Raw genomic sequence first — 18714 nt, 5'->3', positions numbered from 1 at the left:
GGATGGATATTGAGTATGTATGTATGTACGAGTGTGCTCTGGACTCGAGAACGAGGGGGTTACCAGCAGAGAACGATCGAAGTCCAGCTCCTTGTAATCGAAGTAATCGAAGAAATCAAGTCAAGTTGTCCCCATTCCAATTGATCACAGTGCTACGGACTACAGATGTTGCTACCATGCCTACGTTTCAAAGACCAAGACAATAATGGACGGTTGGGGAATTTTGATAGAAAGTAACGTCCATCATAATCCTAGCAACAACATCATCATCATCATCATTAATGTATTGCCGCACGAGCACCAGGCGAAAGGGACGAACGGTCGGTTATGACACGCACACCCTCTTCTCCCCTCCCTCTCCCTCGCTTTCCAGTCTTTCCAGTCCGTCCATCGCGTGGGAATTTTGATACTACGTTTATTTTGTGTAGTCTTCCCTCCCCCTTGCGAATCTTGCTGTCTTATGTTCTCTCAGACCCATCCCCTTTATCCCCCCCACGAAAGAATGACTGAATGACAATGAGAAGAGCCGATCAAATAATTAATAGTAACCTCCGGTCGTCATCTTCTGATCGGAGACTGGGTTCACCAGCCGTCGATCCGCTGGGTTCCTCCCCAATCAGCCCCAGAGGCGAAAAGAGCAAAAGCCCACTAAACGGTTTAGTGAGAGAGGAGAAAAAGTTAACGAGGCGAAGTCTAGGCTTATTCTTACCCGATCCACTGGACGGATGCATACAATAGGGACATAAAGAAAGATTCTTGCTCCTGTAATGAAGTCAACAAAATGGAAGAAGCAACTTAAGTGATTCGAAGGCTACATGCACGAAATACTGAGTATAACCTGCGATCATGGTGAAAATCACCCATTCTTTTTTATTGTTATTTTCAGATCCTTTGGTGCATGGATAATGGTCTCTGGGCTGTCTGTCTGTTCTGTCTCCCTATAACCATTATTCTACAGAGTAACTATGCAGTGGCAAGACATCGGCAAGCAAGCAAGACCAGTCAGCATCTGCACTCTCGGCACGTTTGGCTGTCCGGAGTAGTCCTTACTTTGCCTGTCCCTGCACATTCACCACTGCACATTAGTTACTGTGTACTCTGTGTGCGTGCGTGTGTGTGTGTGTGTGTGTGTGTGTGTGTGCGCTCCATGCAGACTGCACTGCTGCAGTTGTGCCTTTAATCTCACATCACAAACTTACTAGTACTTCTATTCCCATAACACAACCATCCTTCTCCAAAACCACCTCGACCTCGTTCCCATCGCAACGGGACAACCAACCCCTTCGCAGCCAACCTTTCTCATAGGATGGTGCACAACTGAGCCTCCGAGGCAAGATCATCCATCCCTCCCCATCTCGGTGCTAATCTCCGCTGCCAGGTGCGCTGCAGCAGCGTAATAATTCGGGGTCAACGGGAACCGGAGGGCCCCAAACCGGAGCCAATGACCCCCTCCATCCCTCATTCTCACTCTCCGCTTCGGTCCTCTGGCCTGATACTATTTTGCCCGTTGCCCGTAGACTAAAATCCTTACTCGGGATCCGGAGCTAAATCGTGATTCATGATTTATGTTATGCCACCCACACGCTACTCAGACATGCTACTCCGTCCCTGCGTTCTCTGACATCATTGTCCCGAAGTTCTGCCTGGAGGCGGTGGGGAACAGAGGGGACGGTGAGGGTTTCGCGTGTTACTCATACACATACTTCTCTTTTGCGCGGGCTTTCTAACTCGGAATCTCGGACTGCTACGTATGAGTAGGTGTAGGCGTAAGGATGTGGAGCGCTTTTAATGGGGCGCTTCACTTGTGTCGAAATCTTGCTATGCATGCATCGCGAGTGTAGGGGTTTGGAGTGGGCTGGCTGCTGAACTTCTCTTTAGTAGATGCATACTTCTGGTTAGAATGCCAGATCACCTGCTACAGCAGGCAGGTTTCATTGATTGAAAGGAAGGGCCGAGGCAAGAAGTAGGTATCGACTGTAATATACTGAGACGAGAGCGCTGAGCTACAAACGAAGAATTTACCATCCAAGAATGGTGAGGCGTTCCGGCGGCCAATGTTGGATGTTGCCCCACGGGAATAATCTCGGACTGACTTAGACTCATGGGGTGCAGGGGCCTCGGAGCCAGCCCTAACCTGCTCAGGAAAATCCCCGGGCTTTGCGCCTCGGTGCCTCAGGTACCCCACTCATGATACTCATGACCTCGTAGTTCGGTGCTATGATCCAGAAAGTAAAAGTACACTACGGCAAAGGCTATGCAACGAATTCATAAAACACAAAATGTGTGCTTTCATCTTGGCTGTCATTCGGGGCTTCGTCAGCAACATCATCATCCCCCCCTCATTCCTTGGCTCATTCCCCAGAAGTTAGTAGGTCATATTTTAACACAGCAGTTCAGCGTCGTCCCAATCAGATTAGAGGAAAATGGGTAATAAGAGTTGTTACGAGAACATGAAATGCAAGAACGAGGGACTGAGAGAGAGAAAGAAGAGCTCAAGACGCTGCATGCATCAAAGGAAAGGAAACATCATTGGCAACGCCACCGAGTTCAGCTACTTTGCCAAATAAACCACGATCCTGCGCAGTGACAAAGAACTCCCCTCAGTCTGCTCGATCCTCCTTCACATCCTTCGAGTAAGCTTTCTGCACGTGGCGAGGGCCACGCCCATCGAGCTCGAGCATGAATACAATGTCCCGAACCTGAATCCCGGCGCCCTTCGCCTTGTCCTCCCGCCAGCTCCCCAGTCGTTTCGCGGGGGCCGGCGCTGGTTCACCCGAGCGGCCAGCCTTTTCGCTGCCGGCGGTAGGCGTGACCGTGTTAACACGGGATGGCGTGGAAAACCCACTGCCTGCCGCCGATCCACGATTCAACCAGGAATATGACTTCTTCGCTCCGAACATTCGCCCAGAAAGCATGCTGTTGGTTGCCATCCGTGCCGTCTCCACAGATTGCTGATGTTGCTGAGCTTCGCTGGCTTTCGCGTCTATCAACTTCTTGGCTTCCTTCTTGGTGAGCCCCTTCTTGTCGATGCTGGGTGCCTTCTCTCCGATAGGTGTTGAGGCTCCAGAGCCGGGGATATCCACACTCTCCGCTCGACTGGCTACACCGTCGCCAAGGATAGCACTCGCACTGCGTTTCGCGCGCTTCGTCGCCCGAGCGTCTTCACTAGAATTGTCCTTCTCCGCGATGATGCGGTACTTTTCAAGTAGAGATCTCGTGCCTTGTTGATCCGTAGCTGGGTTTGGACCTAATACTGTTAGTGACTTTGGGTCAGTAGCGATGGATAGTCGAACATACGTTTGGCTGGCGTGCTGGGGTTCTCTGCACTCCCATTCGTCACACTAGCCGCAGACGCCACATCTTTCCAGTCAGCAGGAACCACGCCGTGGGAATGTGCGCGGCGACTTCTCGCCAGTGTAGAAGAATAATCCACAACCGAGCGCAGACGCTCCTCACAGGCAATCGACATGAGGCTTAGAATGTCAAGTAAGGGGGCCCCAGTTTGATTGAGAATCGTCTGTCCCGAACGGATGATAGACGACCCATCCGGTCCCGTCACTTCGATCGGTTGCTGGCGACCGGGGACGGGGTGATATAAGCCCTCCGCGGGGATGCGAACGCCCAGCTCAAACCCCCGCTTCTGCAACTTCTGCTCCAAAACCTTGGTCAAAAGGAATGAGTGCTGTAGGTGATACTGCGCACGTCGTGCCGCTTCGCTATCCTCTCGGGTTGGTTCATTAGGGTCTTTGAAAGGAGCGGGTGGCTGTGATGCTGGCTCTGTGTAAAACGAGTCTTGGGTCGGAGGTGGTTTGTAATGTGAGTTATCACCGAAACTCGGAGTAGAAGGAGCGGTGCCGGTGGTCGATGGCTGAGAGGAAAATGAGGTATTGACTGCGGCGGGTGGGGGTGGTGGCTGATGGTGAAGTTGTTGCGGGGCGGGAGGTTGTTGAGGTCGGGGAGCTTGTTGCGCTTGAACGCCTGGTCCGGAGTAGCTGCTGGTCAGGAATGCCTCTTCCTCACGCACATCGATTCCGGATGATGCCAACACGTCAGTCAACTCAGCAGCGTCCGTGGCTTTCTCAACCGGTCTTGACGGAGGTCCCATCGTGCCCGAAGGAGGAGGAGGAGGTGGTGGAGGAGGACCGGGAGTCGATGGAGGCGCAACACCGTTTAAGTTATTGGCATTGTAGGGAGCAGACTGATTCGGTGGTAGTTGCAGAGTACCGAAGCTGGGAGAGGCGTACGGTGACTGAGATTGTGGGAGAGGAGAAAGGCGCTGTCGCTTCGGGGGAGGAATACCGCCGTTCGGTATCGGCGACGGAGCACCTGGAGACGGTGAGGTTTGCGGAGGCGAGAAGGATGGGGTATAGTGTTGCCCCTGAGGTGGTGGTGGTTGCGCCATGGTAGTTTAGTCTGCGACAGTCGATGAATTTACTTCCGACTCAGATCAAACTCAGTCACGTCTATTGGAGATGCGTCGCGTATGTGTTGAGAATCCGAGCGGAGTGCTGATAACCGCCACCGCCACCAACTGTAACCATTTCACGACATCGATAGTGACATTCGAAGCATACAGAGAATCAGAACAGGGGTGTCGTGATAGATGTCGAGGGTATGCGCAGTGAATGAAGCGACGGGGAAAGCCAACGATGATGCTTTTCGAAATCGGGGAGGGGAGCTTCTGCGGCGGACGAGGTTTGCTTCCCAGCCCGATGCGGCGGAAAGGCCGGTCACGTGGCGCTAAAGGCCGCGTAGCCCGCGCTTAACCCATTAGTCACTCCTTAGTCCTCACGGCCAGGCCGTTCCAAGCCGCCGACCGCGTCTTTTTCCCTTCCAGCTTGAACTGTCCTCCTGTCGCGCCATAACACCCTTTCTTATCGGGAAATGGGCCAGGGTTAGTCTGGGACTTTGAGACATTGGAACCTTGTGCAAATTATTATCACAAATTACCTTCTATAGGCCTCACCCAGCCATTGCTGATCTTGTTTCAAGCGCCTCTTTCAGCGCCTGTCATGGCCTGTGGTTCCAGCGCCGACTGATTGACTGACTGACCTCATTTAAACAAAGGCAAGCCAGCCAGCCAACCAACTGTCGGAGCTAGACTGTTGCTCAACGTCAACAGCGCAACAATTGATAATCGCATTGCGCATAGTTACACTAACCTGGAACCTGACGCATTCGATCGCCTAACAGGCCGAGGTGCGCATCATGGCCACAAAACGCAAGGCAGCGGCGTTGAACGCCGCTATCGATGATGAACCGGTCGACCCCGCCGACGAGTTGGCCTTCCACTGTCTGGGAGGCGGCAATGAAGTCGGACGATCCTGTCATATTATTCAGTACAAGGGGAAGACTGTCATGGTAGGTGACAAGCAAAGTCCTATGTCTCGCTCTGGTGCCATGCTGACTTGCCAACTTCAATAGTTCGATGCAGGTATGCATCCTGGAAAGGAGGGCTTCTCGGCTCTTCCTTTCTTTGACGAGTTCGACTTGAGTACGGTAGATATTCTACTGATCAGCCAGTATGTGGGATAGCCTCTCCTTTGTGTTTCGCCGTTTCTGCCAGACTGTCCGTCGTCGTGTAAGACGAGCTCGTTAGCGCCTGTGTGCTACACCATGTATAGACCTATGCGCCCCCGGGGTATTTCTGGCGATGGCTCCTGCTATCGCCTCAAGCGATCCCCGCTCATGTACATGAGACTCCAATAAATATGATGTTATCTTCCATGTTGTGTCCTTGTATAATGCCTCGCGAGCAATATCATCTGCCACAATCGTGCCAGTGCTTCACCGCTGATACATGCTCCTCCTCCTCCTAGTTTCCACGTCGACCATTCATCGGCATTACCATATGTACTCAGCAAGACGAATTTCAAGGGTCGTGTGTTCATGACACATGCTACCAAGGCTATTTACAAGTGGCTCATCCAGGATAATGTGCGAGTGAGCAACACGTCGTCCTCGTCGGACCAACGCACTACTTTGTATACCGAGCATGATCACCACACCACACTTGATCAAATCGAGCTCATTGATTTCCACACCACCCACACCGTCAACGGCATTCGCTTTACTCCCTACCCGGCCGGTCATGTTCTCGGCGCTGCCATGTTCCTGGTCTCCATTGCCGACTTGAACATTCTTTTCACAGGCGATTATTCCCGAGAGGAAGACCGTCATCTGATTCCGGCGGAGGTTCCCAAGGGTATCAAGATCGACGTGCTCATCACCGAATCCACCTTCGGTATCTCGTCTACCCCGCCCCGTCTGGAGCGTGAAGCCGCCTTGATGAAGTCGGTCACCGGTGTTTTGAATCGTGGTGGCAGGGTCTTAATGCCGGTATTTGCTCTAGGTCGCGCCCAAGAAATCCTACTCATCTTGGATGAATATTGGGATACACACCCCGAGCTGCAGAGGATCCCTATCTACTACATCGGAAATACGGCCCGAAGATGTATGAACGTGTATCAGACATATATACATTCAATGAACGATAACATTAAGCGGCTCCACCGTCAGCGTATGGCGGAGGCGGAGGCGCGTGGGGACAACGCATTGAGTGTAGGACCCTGGGATTTCAAGTTCGTCCGGAGTCTGCGCAGCTTGGAGCGCTTTGATGATGTAGGAGGCTGTGTCATGCTGGCTTCGCCAGGTATGCTCCAGACGGGAACCAGTCGAGAGCTGCTGGAGCGATGGGCCCCCAACGAACGCAACGGCATTGTCATGACCGGTTACAGTGTGGAAGGCACAATGGCCAAACAGATCTTGAATGAGCCAGAACAGATTCCCGCGGTGATGTCTAGAGCAGCGTCAGGGATGGTAAGACGAAACGGCGACGAGGAGCAGAAGGTCATGATTCCCCGACGGTGTACTGTGGATGAGATCAGTTTCGCAGCTCATGTGGACGGTGTTCAGAACCGGAACTTCATTGAGGAAATCTCCGCACCTGTTGTGGTATGTATATCTCCGAGCAGGATTGTGACACCACACTGACTGACATGTTTAGATCCTGGTCCACGGCGAGAAACATCAGATGATGCGTCTCAAGTCCAAATTGCTCAGCCTAAACGCCGAGAAGACCGTCAAAGTGAAGGTGTACACTCCGGCCAACTGCGATGAGGTCCGCATTCCTTTCAAAAAGGACAAGATTGCAAAGGTTGTTGGTAAATTGGCCCAAGTGGCACCTCCGACCGAGGAGGACGACGGTCACTTGATGACTGGAGTTCTCGTAGAGAACGGCTTTGACTTGTCGTTGATGGCTCCTGACGATCTCAGGGAGTACGCTGGTCTCACCACAACCACCATCGTATGCAAGCAGCATCTCACACTGAGCTCTGCAAGCATAGACTTGATCAAGTGGGCACTTGAGGGGACTTTCGGCGCTATTGAAGAGGTGGGCGCTCCACAAAAGAAGATCAAGAAGGAAAGCGGAGACGGCACTTTAGATACGGAAGCGAGCCAGATCAAAGAAGAGGCTGCTGATGAGGAAATCCCTATGGAGGACACGCAAACGTACCTTGTCATGGGCTGTGTGCTACTTCGCTACCATCCTCGCACCCGTGAGCTTGAGCTCGAGTGGGAGGGTAACATTATGAACGATGGAGTCGCGGACGCCGTTATGGCCGTTCTTCTCACGGTGGAAAGCAGCCCTGCATCTGTGAAACGTATGTTGGTATCTGGGCATGGTTGCGATGTATATGGCTAACTCGTCTTGCAGAATCCGCGAAGCAAAACCATCACCACCATCACCATCATCACCAATACGACGATGTTGACGAATTGCCCAATCCCCACTCTAACCTAGGACCGGAAGAGCGATTCCGACGCCTGCTCATGATGCTACAAGCACAATTTGGGTCTGAGATCGTGGCCATCGAGCGTCCACGACTGCCTCCTAACCGGCTCACAAACGGCACAGCCAAGCCCGAGACCAAAAGCGAGGCTGGCGACCAAACACCCATCAAGCAAGAGGACGAGGAAGAAGACGAGGATGACGAAACGACGGAGGAGCTAGAAGCGGCCGAGTTGGCTCGTCTCGAGGCGCTGGGTATCCCCTTTCCGGGACTTGAGATCAAGGTTGACAAGCACGTTGCGCGGGTCTGGCTGGAGACTCTGGAGGTGGAGTGTGCGAACGCAGTGCTGAGGGACCGGATTCGGGTGGTCATTGAACGGGCCGTCGAAACGGTGGCGAGCATGTGGCAGGAGGGACCGGCGCCTGCCACCATTGCCAACGGAGATAGCAAGGAGGATAGTTCGATGTCTAAGGCTGCGGCCATCGAGGCCAAGGCATAGATACTTGCAGTTTTGTGTACTGTACTTGTAGTCCTTGTTTGGGTCTGGGCCAAGCTGTGCCTGGGCGTATATGTCTTAGCGAGAATGATGATTCAGAAACAATATCCAATGGAAATAACTCTTGCTTATGCATGATATTGTAGCCTGGCCAATTTAAAATGCATACAATAGTGAAAATGCGCTATTTGTAAAGCATCCCAGGACTAACCCCCCTCCCTCCCAATGCACCTACCGTAAACAACATACTCAATCATAGTTTTCCCACCATTCCAACCTTCAAACTCTGAAAAACCGCCTCAACCACCTCGCCCGTCTTCCGAACAATCAAATCCACCTCCTCCTGGGTGACATTATACGGCGGTGCCAACAACACATGGTCCCCTCGCACCCCATCCATCGTCCCATTGCCGGCATACAACGAGATGCCAAACCGAGGATCCATCCCCATCTCCTGCACCAGTCCCGCCACCTTCGCCTCCGGACTAAACGGCTCCTTTGTCGCTTTATCTCTGACAAATTCAACCTACACCACCGTGCATGAATCCGGGTCAGCCATCGATCATCCAAGCTTTCGTCCAATGTGCACTGGAAACACAACATGAAGGGAAAACGATTACTCACCCCCCAAAACAACCCCCTCCCCCTAACATCCCCAACATGCGGATGGGTCCCCAACCGCTCCGTCAACTTCTGCCCCAGATACGTCCCCATCCGCCGCACATTCTCCAGGAGGTTATCCCGCTGGATGACCTTCTGCACCGCCAGCGCGGCCGCGCACCCCACCGGATGACCCTGGTAGGTCTGGCCGTGCCGAAACACCCCCGTGCCGGCGTCGAGCACCCGCACGACCTTCTCGTGGATGAGGAGCCCCGAGACCGGCGCGTACCCGCCGCCCAGCCCCTTGCCGATGGCTTGGAGGTCCGGCACCACGCCCTCGGGCTCCCAGGCGTGCAGCGTGCCGCAGCGGCCCATGCCGCTCATGACTTCGTCGAGGATGAGGAGGGCGCCGTGTTTGTGGACGATGCGTTGGATGGCGGGAAGGTAGGTGGGGAGCGGGGGGAGGGCGGCTAGGCTCTATATTTTTTGGGGTGGGAGTTAGAGGTTGTTTGTGAGGGGGCCTAAGAGGGGCAGGTTATGGAGATAGGGGGTGGGAGATGAGCTAGAGATATAGCTTGGCAAGGGGAGATGAAGTACGTACAGCTCCGACGACGGTCTCCATGACGAATGCGCAGACGTTCTCGGGTCCCACGCGCTGGAACTCGGCTTCTAGTTCTGCGGCGAGCCGGGCGACGTAGTCGGTATCGGACTCGTTGGCATTCTTGCCGCGGTAGGGGTAGCATGGGGAGACGTGGGAGGTGTTGGTCGATAGGAGAGGCTCGAAGGGCTGTCGGCGGGTGGTGTGGCCCCCGACGGAGAGAGCGCCCAGCGTCACGCCGTGGTAGGAGGGTTTGCGAGCGATAAAGCGTGTGCGTTGGGGCTGCGGGGTGGAGAGCTCGAGGAAGTATTGGCGCGCGAGCTTGAGGGCTGCTTCGATTGCTTCGGAGCCTGCGGGGATGCTGAGGCTTAGTATTGCATGTTTGCTGTAAGATGGGAGATTGGGGTAGAAGGGGGGGAACGGGGGGTCTTACCGGAGCTCACGATAAACGCTTTCGATAGTTGACCTCCGGTCGATTCAGCCAGGAACCGACCGAGCTCCTCGGATGCTTCTGTGCTGAAGAAGGCGGAGTGGCAGTAGGACAGCTGGTTCATTTGGTCGGTGATTGCCTGTTGGATCTCCTCGTGGCCGTGGCCGAGACACGCGACGGCCGCACCGCCGGTCGAGTCAAGGAACTTGGTCCCATCTTCGAGGTAGATGTAGCAGCCTTTCCCGCCGATGGCCTTCTTCGGTATGTGCTGAGTGTCTCTGTGGAGAACGGCGCTCTGAGTGGAAGGCTCTGGTTCTGTGTTAGTATTGCTTGTAGCGAGGTATAGTTGCGCGAGTATGGGTGCAGGAAGTCTGCTGTACCTGATTTCATCATGGTTAAACAAATTCGAGATCGAACTATCAGTGTATCGATCGCTTGTGTGATTGCACGAGCCAGAGTAGATGTGAGTTCATGTTTGATGGCAGGGACGTTGCTCGTATTTATGTGTGGGAGTTCAGAACATTCACCTTTGTTCTGAACTTCTGGCTGTACCTCATGTGTGGGGAGAGAGCGGGGGTGAAATCGGCAAGCCGATCGCGTCTGGAGAAGCCGAGGATGTGGTTGGCTGCCCCCGCCGACGGGGCCGATCTCCGGGGTCGACTTACAGTGCCTCAGTGATACTATGTAACTTGATAAGTCATAACACTTCCAGATCTGAGTAATCGAAGATAAGTACAAGAGTGCTAGAGTGTTATCCTAGAGATATGGCTATCAGAAGCGATCAATGATCGGCAATAGACCATCTCGTACACTACATAGCATATAGGTGGGCTTGCAAAGAGGTCGTAGAGGTACTGGCAATGCTTGTGATTTGTTCGAGCTCTAATTTTAGTATAACTCTATATTGATGGTAAGTTGGTACAGATATTTTACTTGATCAGTCAGGAGTTTAAAGAAGCTTTGCAGCATTCGGCTGCTCCGATCTACCTCGTTGATGATATAGATGATATGCGGCTGGGTAAGAATCACAATGGCGAGATCTACTACATCAGGAAACTGATACTCAATAAGAGCAGTTTCAGAGTATACTGGTCTGTCAATTTCTATGAAAATGTACAGTATATGAGCGGAGGTGAACTCGGAGCATTCTCAACCCGCAGCTAACTCACCACGAGCTGTTGTAGCTGTGGCGTGGCGGGCGGTGGAGCGAGTGTCCCGCTCCGCACCAGTTGGCCGGCCGGCCACTAAAACTTCCCTTCCGCACAGAAAGGCCAGCCAGCCAAACGGACCTCTCTCCACCCCAAACACAGCTCCCTCCCCCCTCCCTCCCTCCCTCATCTCCAACTCCCCCGTCGTTCTCTTCTCTACTCGATCCGATAAACAACACACATCCAACTTCACCGGAGCAACACACACAGCATTTCATCATGTCGCGAGCAGCCCGAGTCGAGGAGGTGTACGACTCCGACCCCGAGGAAGTTGCGCCCTCCGCCAGCTTCGCCAACGACGCCATCATTTCTCCTGCTGGCATCCCCACCACGTCTGCTATGCCCACGAGGCCTCCCCCGGAGCCCACGCGCGAGATCCCTAAACATTACCAATGCTTGTATCCCATATACTTCGACAAGTCTCGATCCCGCGCAGAGGGCCGCAAGGTCGGCGCTGAACTGGCCGTCGAGAACCCATTGGCTCGAGACATCGTCGATGCAGTGCAAATGATGGGGTTGACCGTGGGATTCGAGCCGGAGAAGTTGCATCCCAAGGACTGGGCCAACCCTGGTCGCGTGCGCGTGATGCTGAAAGACGAGAGTGGCCAATTGGTCAACCCGCAAATCAAGAACAGTATGCTCAATCCTTAAACCATTCTAGTTGCCAGACACTAGTCGACGAGCGTTGGCGCTAATACTTCTTCCTTAAGAACACCATCTATACATCCTTGTGGCGCAGTACCTCAAAGCTCACCCAACTACCGAGGAATCGCCCTACCGGTTGAGAATCCGAGGACTTCCGGTGCCCGAGAAACTCCCCGGCGCTCCCCCCGCTCCCCGGGGCTGGAAGATCGGAAAGATTCTCCCCATCCACTCCCCCGCCTACAGCGGTGGCGGTGTCAGCGATAACCCGCTCAAGGACGCCATGGCTGAGATGCAAAACATGCAAGGCATGCCCGGTATGCCTGAGATACCCGGAATGGCGGATCTGGCAAACATGATGGGCGGCTTAGGAGGCCTGGGTGGCTTGGGTGGCGGCAGCCCTGCCGCTCCCAGCGGCAGTGAAAAGAAGAAGAAGGACAAGAAGAAGGGCAAGGCTTAGGGTGTCTGATCTACTCCACCCTTGTGGTGTGTCATGTGGTATATATGCTTTCGGTTGCATGGGCATGGGCGAAAGGCGTTTTGTTGCTTCCAGATATAAAGAGCATCATTGCTGTTCTCATGATACCAAGTTGATATTGGAGCCATCCTTCCTTTTGGTTTGTTGTCGTAGGATAGAACACCCATGTGGCGAGGGCTCTGCTAGTTTCTCAATGTAGATATGAGACCTGTTTGTTACTGTGCCAGCCTCAAATGTTCCCCATTCTTGCATCTATATTTCGACCAACAGGGACTTATTTTTTTTTTTTTGAATGAATTCCCAAGCTGGTGACGGAGTGTAGCTGGCTTGGGTATGAGGCGGCTGTTATTGGCCGAGGTGACGGCGATTGCCGATAACGCTCTTCTTACCCCGGATGCCATCAATAATCACGGGTACTCCCAATCGAGGCCCCGCTGACTGGAAATTATTCTTTCAGAATTCCACGTCTCGATTTTCGCACCCATTGCGCGAAATTCATTGCATGACTCAGTCTTCATCGCGCTACTCACTCTGGGACTAAAGAGACTGACCCAAGCGCAGCAGCCTCAGCTCTCCCTCCATGAATCACCCTCCTGCGCCGTCAATGGATCACAGCACCCCGCCACTGCGACCGAGGGACCATGAACACCAGCTCACCTCCCAGCAACCCCTCCAACCCAGGGAAAGTCAACCCCAGCTCCAAATCTCCGCGATGCTGCAGCAACTATGACGCCACCCCTGCCTCTGCTTCCTCTTCCTCCTCCGCTGCGCCCCGGGTCGGGAAACCGGGAGGTCGTCAGATCACGCGGAACCGCGCCAGCTACAGCTGCCATACCTGTCGGAGACGGAAGGTGAAATGCGACAAGGTGTGTTTGTTGTTTGGAATAACTCTTCCATTCGCGCAGAGCGTTCTCAAACTAACTTTCACCTTCCCTTGTGAAAATCCTCAGGTCCATCCAATCTGCGGGAACTGCCAAAAGAACGAAACCGAATGTGTCTACGATGTCTCCGCGCAGAAAGACGCGGAGGCGCGCAATGTGCCGCCAGCCAAGGACGGCCAGGGTGTCAAGCGACGGAGGGAGTCATCGCAGCAGCTGGACGACGACATAGATGAGCTTCAATCTATCTACGGCCATTTGAAGCGGTCCGGCTCGGCGGAGCAGCAGAGGCTCGGGTCACAAGGGATCGAGGCGCGGTTGGATAAGCTCACGTCCATGATTGAGCGGCTCAGTAAAACCAACAGTCAGACATTGGATCCGGCGGAGAAGCGGTTGCTGCTGCAAAGTGCGGGCTCGGATTCGTCTAAGAGAGAACCTCACCGTGTGGCCGGCGCGGCGGTTGCGTCTGCGTCTGCGTCTGCGACGAAGGCCTCCGATACAGCGCGCTCGGATAGCCCGCGTCGCGTGGCGGATTCGAGTGGGGATGAGTTCCCGATCCCTGCCGGTCATGCTACGGACTTGGTCGATCCAGTGGGGAGTCTGAACTTGGGTCATCTGAGTTTGGAGGATGGAGGTCGGTCGAGGTAGGTTTCCTGGTGTGGGAGGAAGAAGCTCTGTGGCTTATCGTGATGCAGATATGTGGGAACTACGTACTGGGCTTATATCTCTCATGAGGTACGAATTGAAGTCCCCGACTACTGCTGCAGTATTTGGTTGCTAACGGAAGCAGATCAACGAGCTCAATCAACTACTTAGGGTCCAAAACCGATCGCATAATGAGCGGAACTCGCAGGACACTTCTGCTGAAGATACTACGACGGAACCTATGGAAGCGACGCCTATCCGTCAATGGAAGCCAGTGCCAGATGTTCCTGGTGAGCTTGCGACCGATCAGGCCTCCCGGGGAGAAAGGTTTCAGAAGTCTGTGCTGTTTCCATCAGGTGAATCGCCTTCGGTCAAGGACAAGGTGGTTGAGCCTGAGATGCTGGAGAATATGCCGACAAAGCGACAAAGTCACATCCTGTACAAAGGATTCATGTCTGGGGTCCACGCAATCACTCCAGTGATCCACCCACCGACAATACACAAACTCTACTACTCGTTTTGGGACTGGTATGACTCCAGCAGCTACTCGGGCGACCCTTGCCCAGACCCGTCGTTCATCCCGTTGCTTTATGCCATCTGGTATGGTGGATCTGTCACTATCTCACTACGAACCATCAAGGCTGAATTCAATGTGTCGTCCCGCTCAACACTCTCCAAGGCATACAACGATGAAGTCACAAGATGGTTGACCAAAATCTCTTTCCCTCGAAGTCCGTCTCTGCAAGGCTTGGCTGCATATCTCCTGGTTCAGACGATACTCGCGAAGGAAGAAGAGCCTCTAACGAGCAGTCTGTTCGTCAGTCTCGCCATGAGGGTAGCTCAAACCATGGGCTTACATCGAGATCCTGCGAAATTCGGTATTGGTCCCTGTGAAGCAGAATATCGTCGTCGCATATGGTGGCATATCGTCCACATGGATGGTGTGGTCGCCATGTCCAGTGGATTGCCTCCCTTGGTCAGTGACGAGAACTACTGGGATGTTCGCGACAGTAGCGAGGTGAAAGACACCTTGCTCGGTACTCCAGAGGCTGAAAAGTATGATCGACTAGTCATGACCGGCTTACGGCTCCCTGACAACCCAGACGATCCAACCATTTGTGGCGGTCCCTCGATGGTCAACGTATACTATCTGGCAGCCCGGGGAAAGTATACGATGGCTCGTAAGTTTTAATCAACGCGAAATAATGGCATAGAAAGTCTAATATGAGCTCTATAGGTGCTGTCCGACGGATCCTGAAGATCCAGCTGGGTACCAGGCCCTTGACACGGCGGGATATGGAAGAGCTTAGGGCGATTCTGGTTGAGTTGCAGCAGAACTTGAACTCCATCGTCTCCCGTATACCAGAAGCGGACTCGACCGATGTTTCTTCGGTTCCCTCGACTAGGTCTTGGTCTACCTCCTCGCTTGCTGAAAACCGCAGCAGCGATATTGAGCTTCCCGGAGAAGGGCCGAACGGCTGTCCTGAGCAGTACCATTCCCCAGTTCTTGTGTCTTTCCACAAGTGGGCCAGGATTGTCCTCTCACTCTTCATTGACAAGGTACGTAAGCACACTTTATTTCCCCGTAGCACACGAAATCTATGCTAATGAATGCTAGGCATTCTGTGTCGCCTATCAACCTTTTCTGAAGAATGCAAAGAGCCGGATCTGGCCAGCTGCGAGACAAAGGTGCGTCCTACTTGAGTGAAATTTCTCTTAGTTACTTACATGGCATAGCGCTCTCCGCCATTGTCATGGCTTCATGGAGAAGTTTGTTTCTCTCGCAACCGACCCTGATTTTCAGCCGTTCCAATGGAGCTGGCCCGGCAATCACCAGCCAATGCACGCCACCATGATCATGCTCATTGATCTCTATGAACGGCCCTACAGTGCCGAGGCGCCCAAATCACGGGCCTACATTGACAAAATCTTCTCCATGACAGGCCCCGATGGAGGAGTTGTTGGGGGTGAAGATGGCATTTCAACTCAACGACCCTTGAACGACGGTGGTCGCGAGGCATGGGACATGATCCGTAGGCTGCGGCAGCAGGCCTGGCAGCGAGCTGGACTCGATCCAAGTCGACTATGGTCCGAACAGGCGCAGATCCAAGCGGGCGTGGCCTCCAACGTTGATGACCATACATCTGCCATTGAAGCAGATGCTGCCTCCCGGCGACAGCCCAGGGACTTCTCCAAGCTACTTCACAACACGACTCGATCTCACCTCCGCCCCAGCTCATCACTCCGCTACCAACTCCCTTCTCCCACCCAGCAGCATCACCAGCATCAGCAGCAACAACGACAACAACAGCGAAGATCCCCTTCGCAATCAGCCAGCCCCCAAATGATGTCTCCCGACCCCCACCACCGCCCCTCCTCCACATCCCCCTCCTCCCCAATCGCCCAACAACAACAACCAAGCAGCGAACCGTCCCCCTCGTCACCCCTGCCCCAACCCGGAGGTGGTCCCTCGAGCACCACGACCACCTCCGAGAACCCGAGCACGAACATGCACATGTCCTCCCTACTTCCGCCAGGCCTGAACCCAGGCTTCAACTTCAACCAACAATCCCTGCCTTCGGCACCACCTCCTGCGCTGTCCGCCTTCCTCGTCGACGTCGCCGCCCCCGCCGCCGCCTCGCCCGCCACGCAGGCCATGACCGGAGTCCCCACCCCGCCCTCCATGGTGGATCCGAACCTAAACTTCGACTGGGACCAGTGGGACGCCGTCTTCGGGCAGCACCTGCCCGTCGCCGACGAGCTCATGGAGCTCGACCCGGTCACCGGGTTCGAGTTTGGGGATTTGGGTATGGAGGGTAGTCCAGGTGCTGGGGCTGGGGCTGGGGCTGGCGGAGAGATGTCCTCGCATCGGTCTACTTGGGCGGGTTATTGAATTTATACATACATAGTAGAAATGAAAGTGATCCGATCTCTCTCGTAAATGTTTGGGTGTACTATATAGGATCCGTCCATCAACCGACATGACGAATTCAATGCACGGTTGATAATGTAGAATGTGTATTTGACTTTTTAGGGTGTGTAGTTTGACTTTCAGTCGGTGAATTCTTATGTATACCCAAAGTACCATTTACTGGGAATCTAGAAAGATTGATAGAAGATGAAGATAGGGGAAACGTTTGGAAAAAAAGTTATGGAATTCATGAGGCGTGACTTTTGGTCTAAAGAGCAACAAACGGTTGTTTGCTGTTTTAACCAAGGATTTTCTTGATTCATGACAACATTCTTCGCACAACAAGGTTGAGGTTGAGGATGTGGGGGGGTTGAGCGGGAGACGTTCAAGAGGGGTATAATTGATCTTTTTATTTGAAAAGGCTGACTTGTAATTTTCCCTTAGACCTTGACCTCGCGGAGACCGTGCTTCCAGAGGGTGGCGTAGGGGGTGACACCGTCTTCACGGAAGTCAATGAGGACGTGCCTGCAATTATATTAGCAAATTGTTTGGATTTAGTCGGAATAAGGAAACATACATAGCATCACCGTCCATGGACTGACCCATGAGGACATCGTAGTTGTCGTAGTTGGCCAGGATCTTCTTGACGGCACCGGGGGCACCCTTCTTGAACTCGTTGATGGTCTCCTCGCTGGCACCGGTCTCCTGGAGCTTGGTAAGAACCTTCTTCATGTAGCCTATTTGGTACGCGAGTTAGCCAGTTGTTTCTGATTGGATTCTTGGTTGCGTGTTGTTTGTTTGTGTGTGGGTGTGTGTAGTGTGGTTGAGAGGGAACATACTCTTGAGGTGAGACTTGAAGGCATCCTTGGAGGGCTTGAGGCCCTCCTCGGTCTTGAGCCAGACGAGACGGAATTGGTCCTCGATGTCGTGGACCATGACCTTCTCACCCTCACCACCCTCATCCTCATCGCCACCCTCAGCGGAGGGGTTGGCACCCTCGAGCTGGAAGTCCTCGTTGGTGCTCTTCATGTACTTGCGGCAGTCGCACTCGAAGAGAACGCCATCGACGACCTTCAGGTTGAAGGTGTCGGCGACCATCTCGTCGCCGGAGATAATGTCCTATTCCAGAGTTGATGCATTAGTGGGGTGTTTTTCAGATGTTGGGTATATTGCAATCGGGAGGTGATAAGGCAGAGGTCGAGGCAGAGGAGCAAGAGACAGGTCCAACAGCTACAGCTGCATGCAGCATGTACAGAATGCTTGCTGCTGCTGCTGTTGTTGTCGTTGTTGACATTCCTGCCAGGTTGCCTGCCTGCCTGTCATGCTGCATTGGGCTGAAAAGCGGCCTCCCCCCCAAAAAGCAACGTGGTTGTTTTGCCAAGGAAACAGAGACAACAATCACGAAGAAACGAAAGCAAAGAAGATAAAAAAAATCAGCATACCTCAAAGATAATCATTTTGGCTGGTGAGGGGGGTGAAGATGAAAAGAGATGGGAATGAAGGTAAAAAGAGACGGGGCTGGAAAAGAAAGGAAGGGAAAAGGAAGAGGAGAAAAAGAGGGGAAGAGTTGAAGATTAATATTGCTTTTAGTGGCGCTGTTTTCCCTCCAACTTTGGTGGGGTCGTTTTTTTTTTTTCTCGCTGGCTTTTTTTCCCTTCCAATTTTCCTTCTTTTCCCTCGAGGGGCAAAACGGATACGCTAACCGGATTGGGCCGTGGTCGATTTGTCTCGGCCTGAGAGGGAAAATGAATCAGAGAACCTCTCTAGAAAGAGTCTGGAGTCTAGAAAAGTCCGATGGCAAATCTGATATTGTGCTTGTGTAGAACAGCGGGGTTGTTCTCTATAATGGGGGAGAGTGGTTGCTGTGTCTTTTGAATTATGAGTACTTTGGAGGTAGGATGGAAATTGTTTGCTGCATAATGTCTACTGATAGATTACACTGCAGCATCTGATATTACTCCGTAGTTGCTCTCCGTATGCGCATAAGCATCCCCTCTTTCTGCCTAAGGTATCAACATGAACACCGGCCTCACCT

The 18714-nt window shown here is 53.3% G+C and overlaps 6 protein-coding genes across 6 annotated transcripts; 3 read left to right on the top strand and 3 right to left on the bottom strand.

Annotated features, from left to right (window-relative positions):
- Nucleotides 1–2283: 2283 nt before the first annotated feature.
- BO72DRAFT_427046 (uncharacterized protein) lies at nt 2284–4655 on the bottom strand. Its single transcript, XM_040942968.1, has 2 exons — nt 3298–4655; nt 2284–3247 (listed from the first exon to the last, which is right to left on the bottom strand). Exons 1-2 carry the CDS (start codon nt 4400–4402, stop codon nt 2601–2603), a joined length of 1752 nt encoding a protein of 583 aa, XP_040802531.1. The 5' UTR covers nt 4403–4655; the 3' UTR covers nt 2284–2600.
- Nucleotides 4656–4943: 288 nt separating this feature from the next.
- On the top strand, nt 4944–8392 carry ysh1 (cleavage polyadenylation factor subunit YSH1). The gene is made up of 6 exons (XM_040944471.1): nt 4944–5067; nt 5153–5361; nt 5425–5522; nt 5820–6954; nt 7007–7664; nt 7718–8392. Exons 2-6 carry the CDS (start codon nt 5209–5211, stop codon nt 8290–8292), a joined length of 2619 nt encoding a protein of 872 aa, XP_040802530.1. The 5' UTR covers nt 4944–5067; nt 5153–5208; the 3' UTR covers nt 8293–8392.
- Nucleotides 8393–8412: 20 nt separating this feature from the next.
- On the bottom strand, nt 8413–10444 carry BO72DRAFT_402122 (aminotransferase, class III). The gene is made up of 5 exons (XM_040942198.1): nt 10298–10444; nt 9921–10226; nt 9491–9837; nt 8914–9366; nt 8413–8815 (listed from the first exon to the last, which is right to left on the bottom strand). The coding sequence occupies exons 1-5, from the start codon at nt 10308–10310 to the stop codon at nt 8543–8545; spliced, it is 1392 nt and encodes a 463-aa protein (XP_040802529.1). The 5' UTR covers nt 10311–10444; the 3' UTR covers nt 8413–8542.
- Nucleotides 10257–10667, top strand: BO72DRAFT_76063 (uncharacterized protein). The gene has a single exon (XM_040950687.1). The coding sequence runs from the start codon at nt 10389–10391 to the stop codon at nt 10593–10595; it is 207 nt and encodes a 68-aa protein (XP_040802528.1). The 5' UTR covers nt 10257–10388; the 3' UTR covers nt 10596–10667.
- Nucleotides 10668–11195: 528 nt separating this feature from the next.
- On the top strand, nt 11196–16665 carry BO72DRAFT_402119 (uncharacterized protein). The gene is made up of 9 exons (XM_040942197.1): nt 11196–11759; nt 11836–12147; nt 12882–13111; nt 13196–13767; nt 13819–13858; nt 13914–14949; nt 15006–15328; nt 15387–15457; nt 15506–16665. The coding sequence occupies exons 1-9, from the start codon at nt 11345–11347 to the stop codon at nt 16659–16661; spliced, it is 4155 nt and encodes a 1384-aa protein (XP_040802527.1). The 5' UTR covers nt 11196–11344; the 3' UTR covers nt 16662–16665.
- Nucleotides 16666–17030: 365 nt separating this feature from the next.
- On the bottom strand, nt 17031–18584 carry BO72DRAFT_447175 (translationally-controlled tumor protein). Its single transcript, XM_040944470.1, has 4 exons — nt 18122–18584; nt 17519–17798; nt 17257–17416; nt 17031–17204 (listed from the first exon to the last, which is right to left on the bottom strand). The coding sequence occupies exons 1-4, from the start codon at nt 18134–18136 to the stop codon at nt 17120–17122; spliced, it is 540 nt and encodes a 179-aa protein (XP_040802526.1). The 5' UTR covers nt 18137–18584; the 3' UTR covers nt 17031–17119.
- Between the last annotated feature and the right edge of the window lie 130 nt (nt 18585–18714).

The sequence above is a fragment of the Aspergillus fijiensis genome (assembly GCF_003184825.1).
Source record: "Aspergillus fijiensis CBS 313.89 unplaced genomic scaffold BO72scaffold_17, whole genome shotgun sequence".
NCBI lineage: Eukaryota > Fungi > Ascomycota > Eurotiomycetes > Eurotiales > Aspergillaceae > Aspergillus > Aspergillus fijiensis.
Note: the sequence above shows the minus strand (reverse complement) of the source record. Positions and strands in the feature narration are given on the sequence as shown.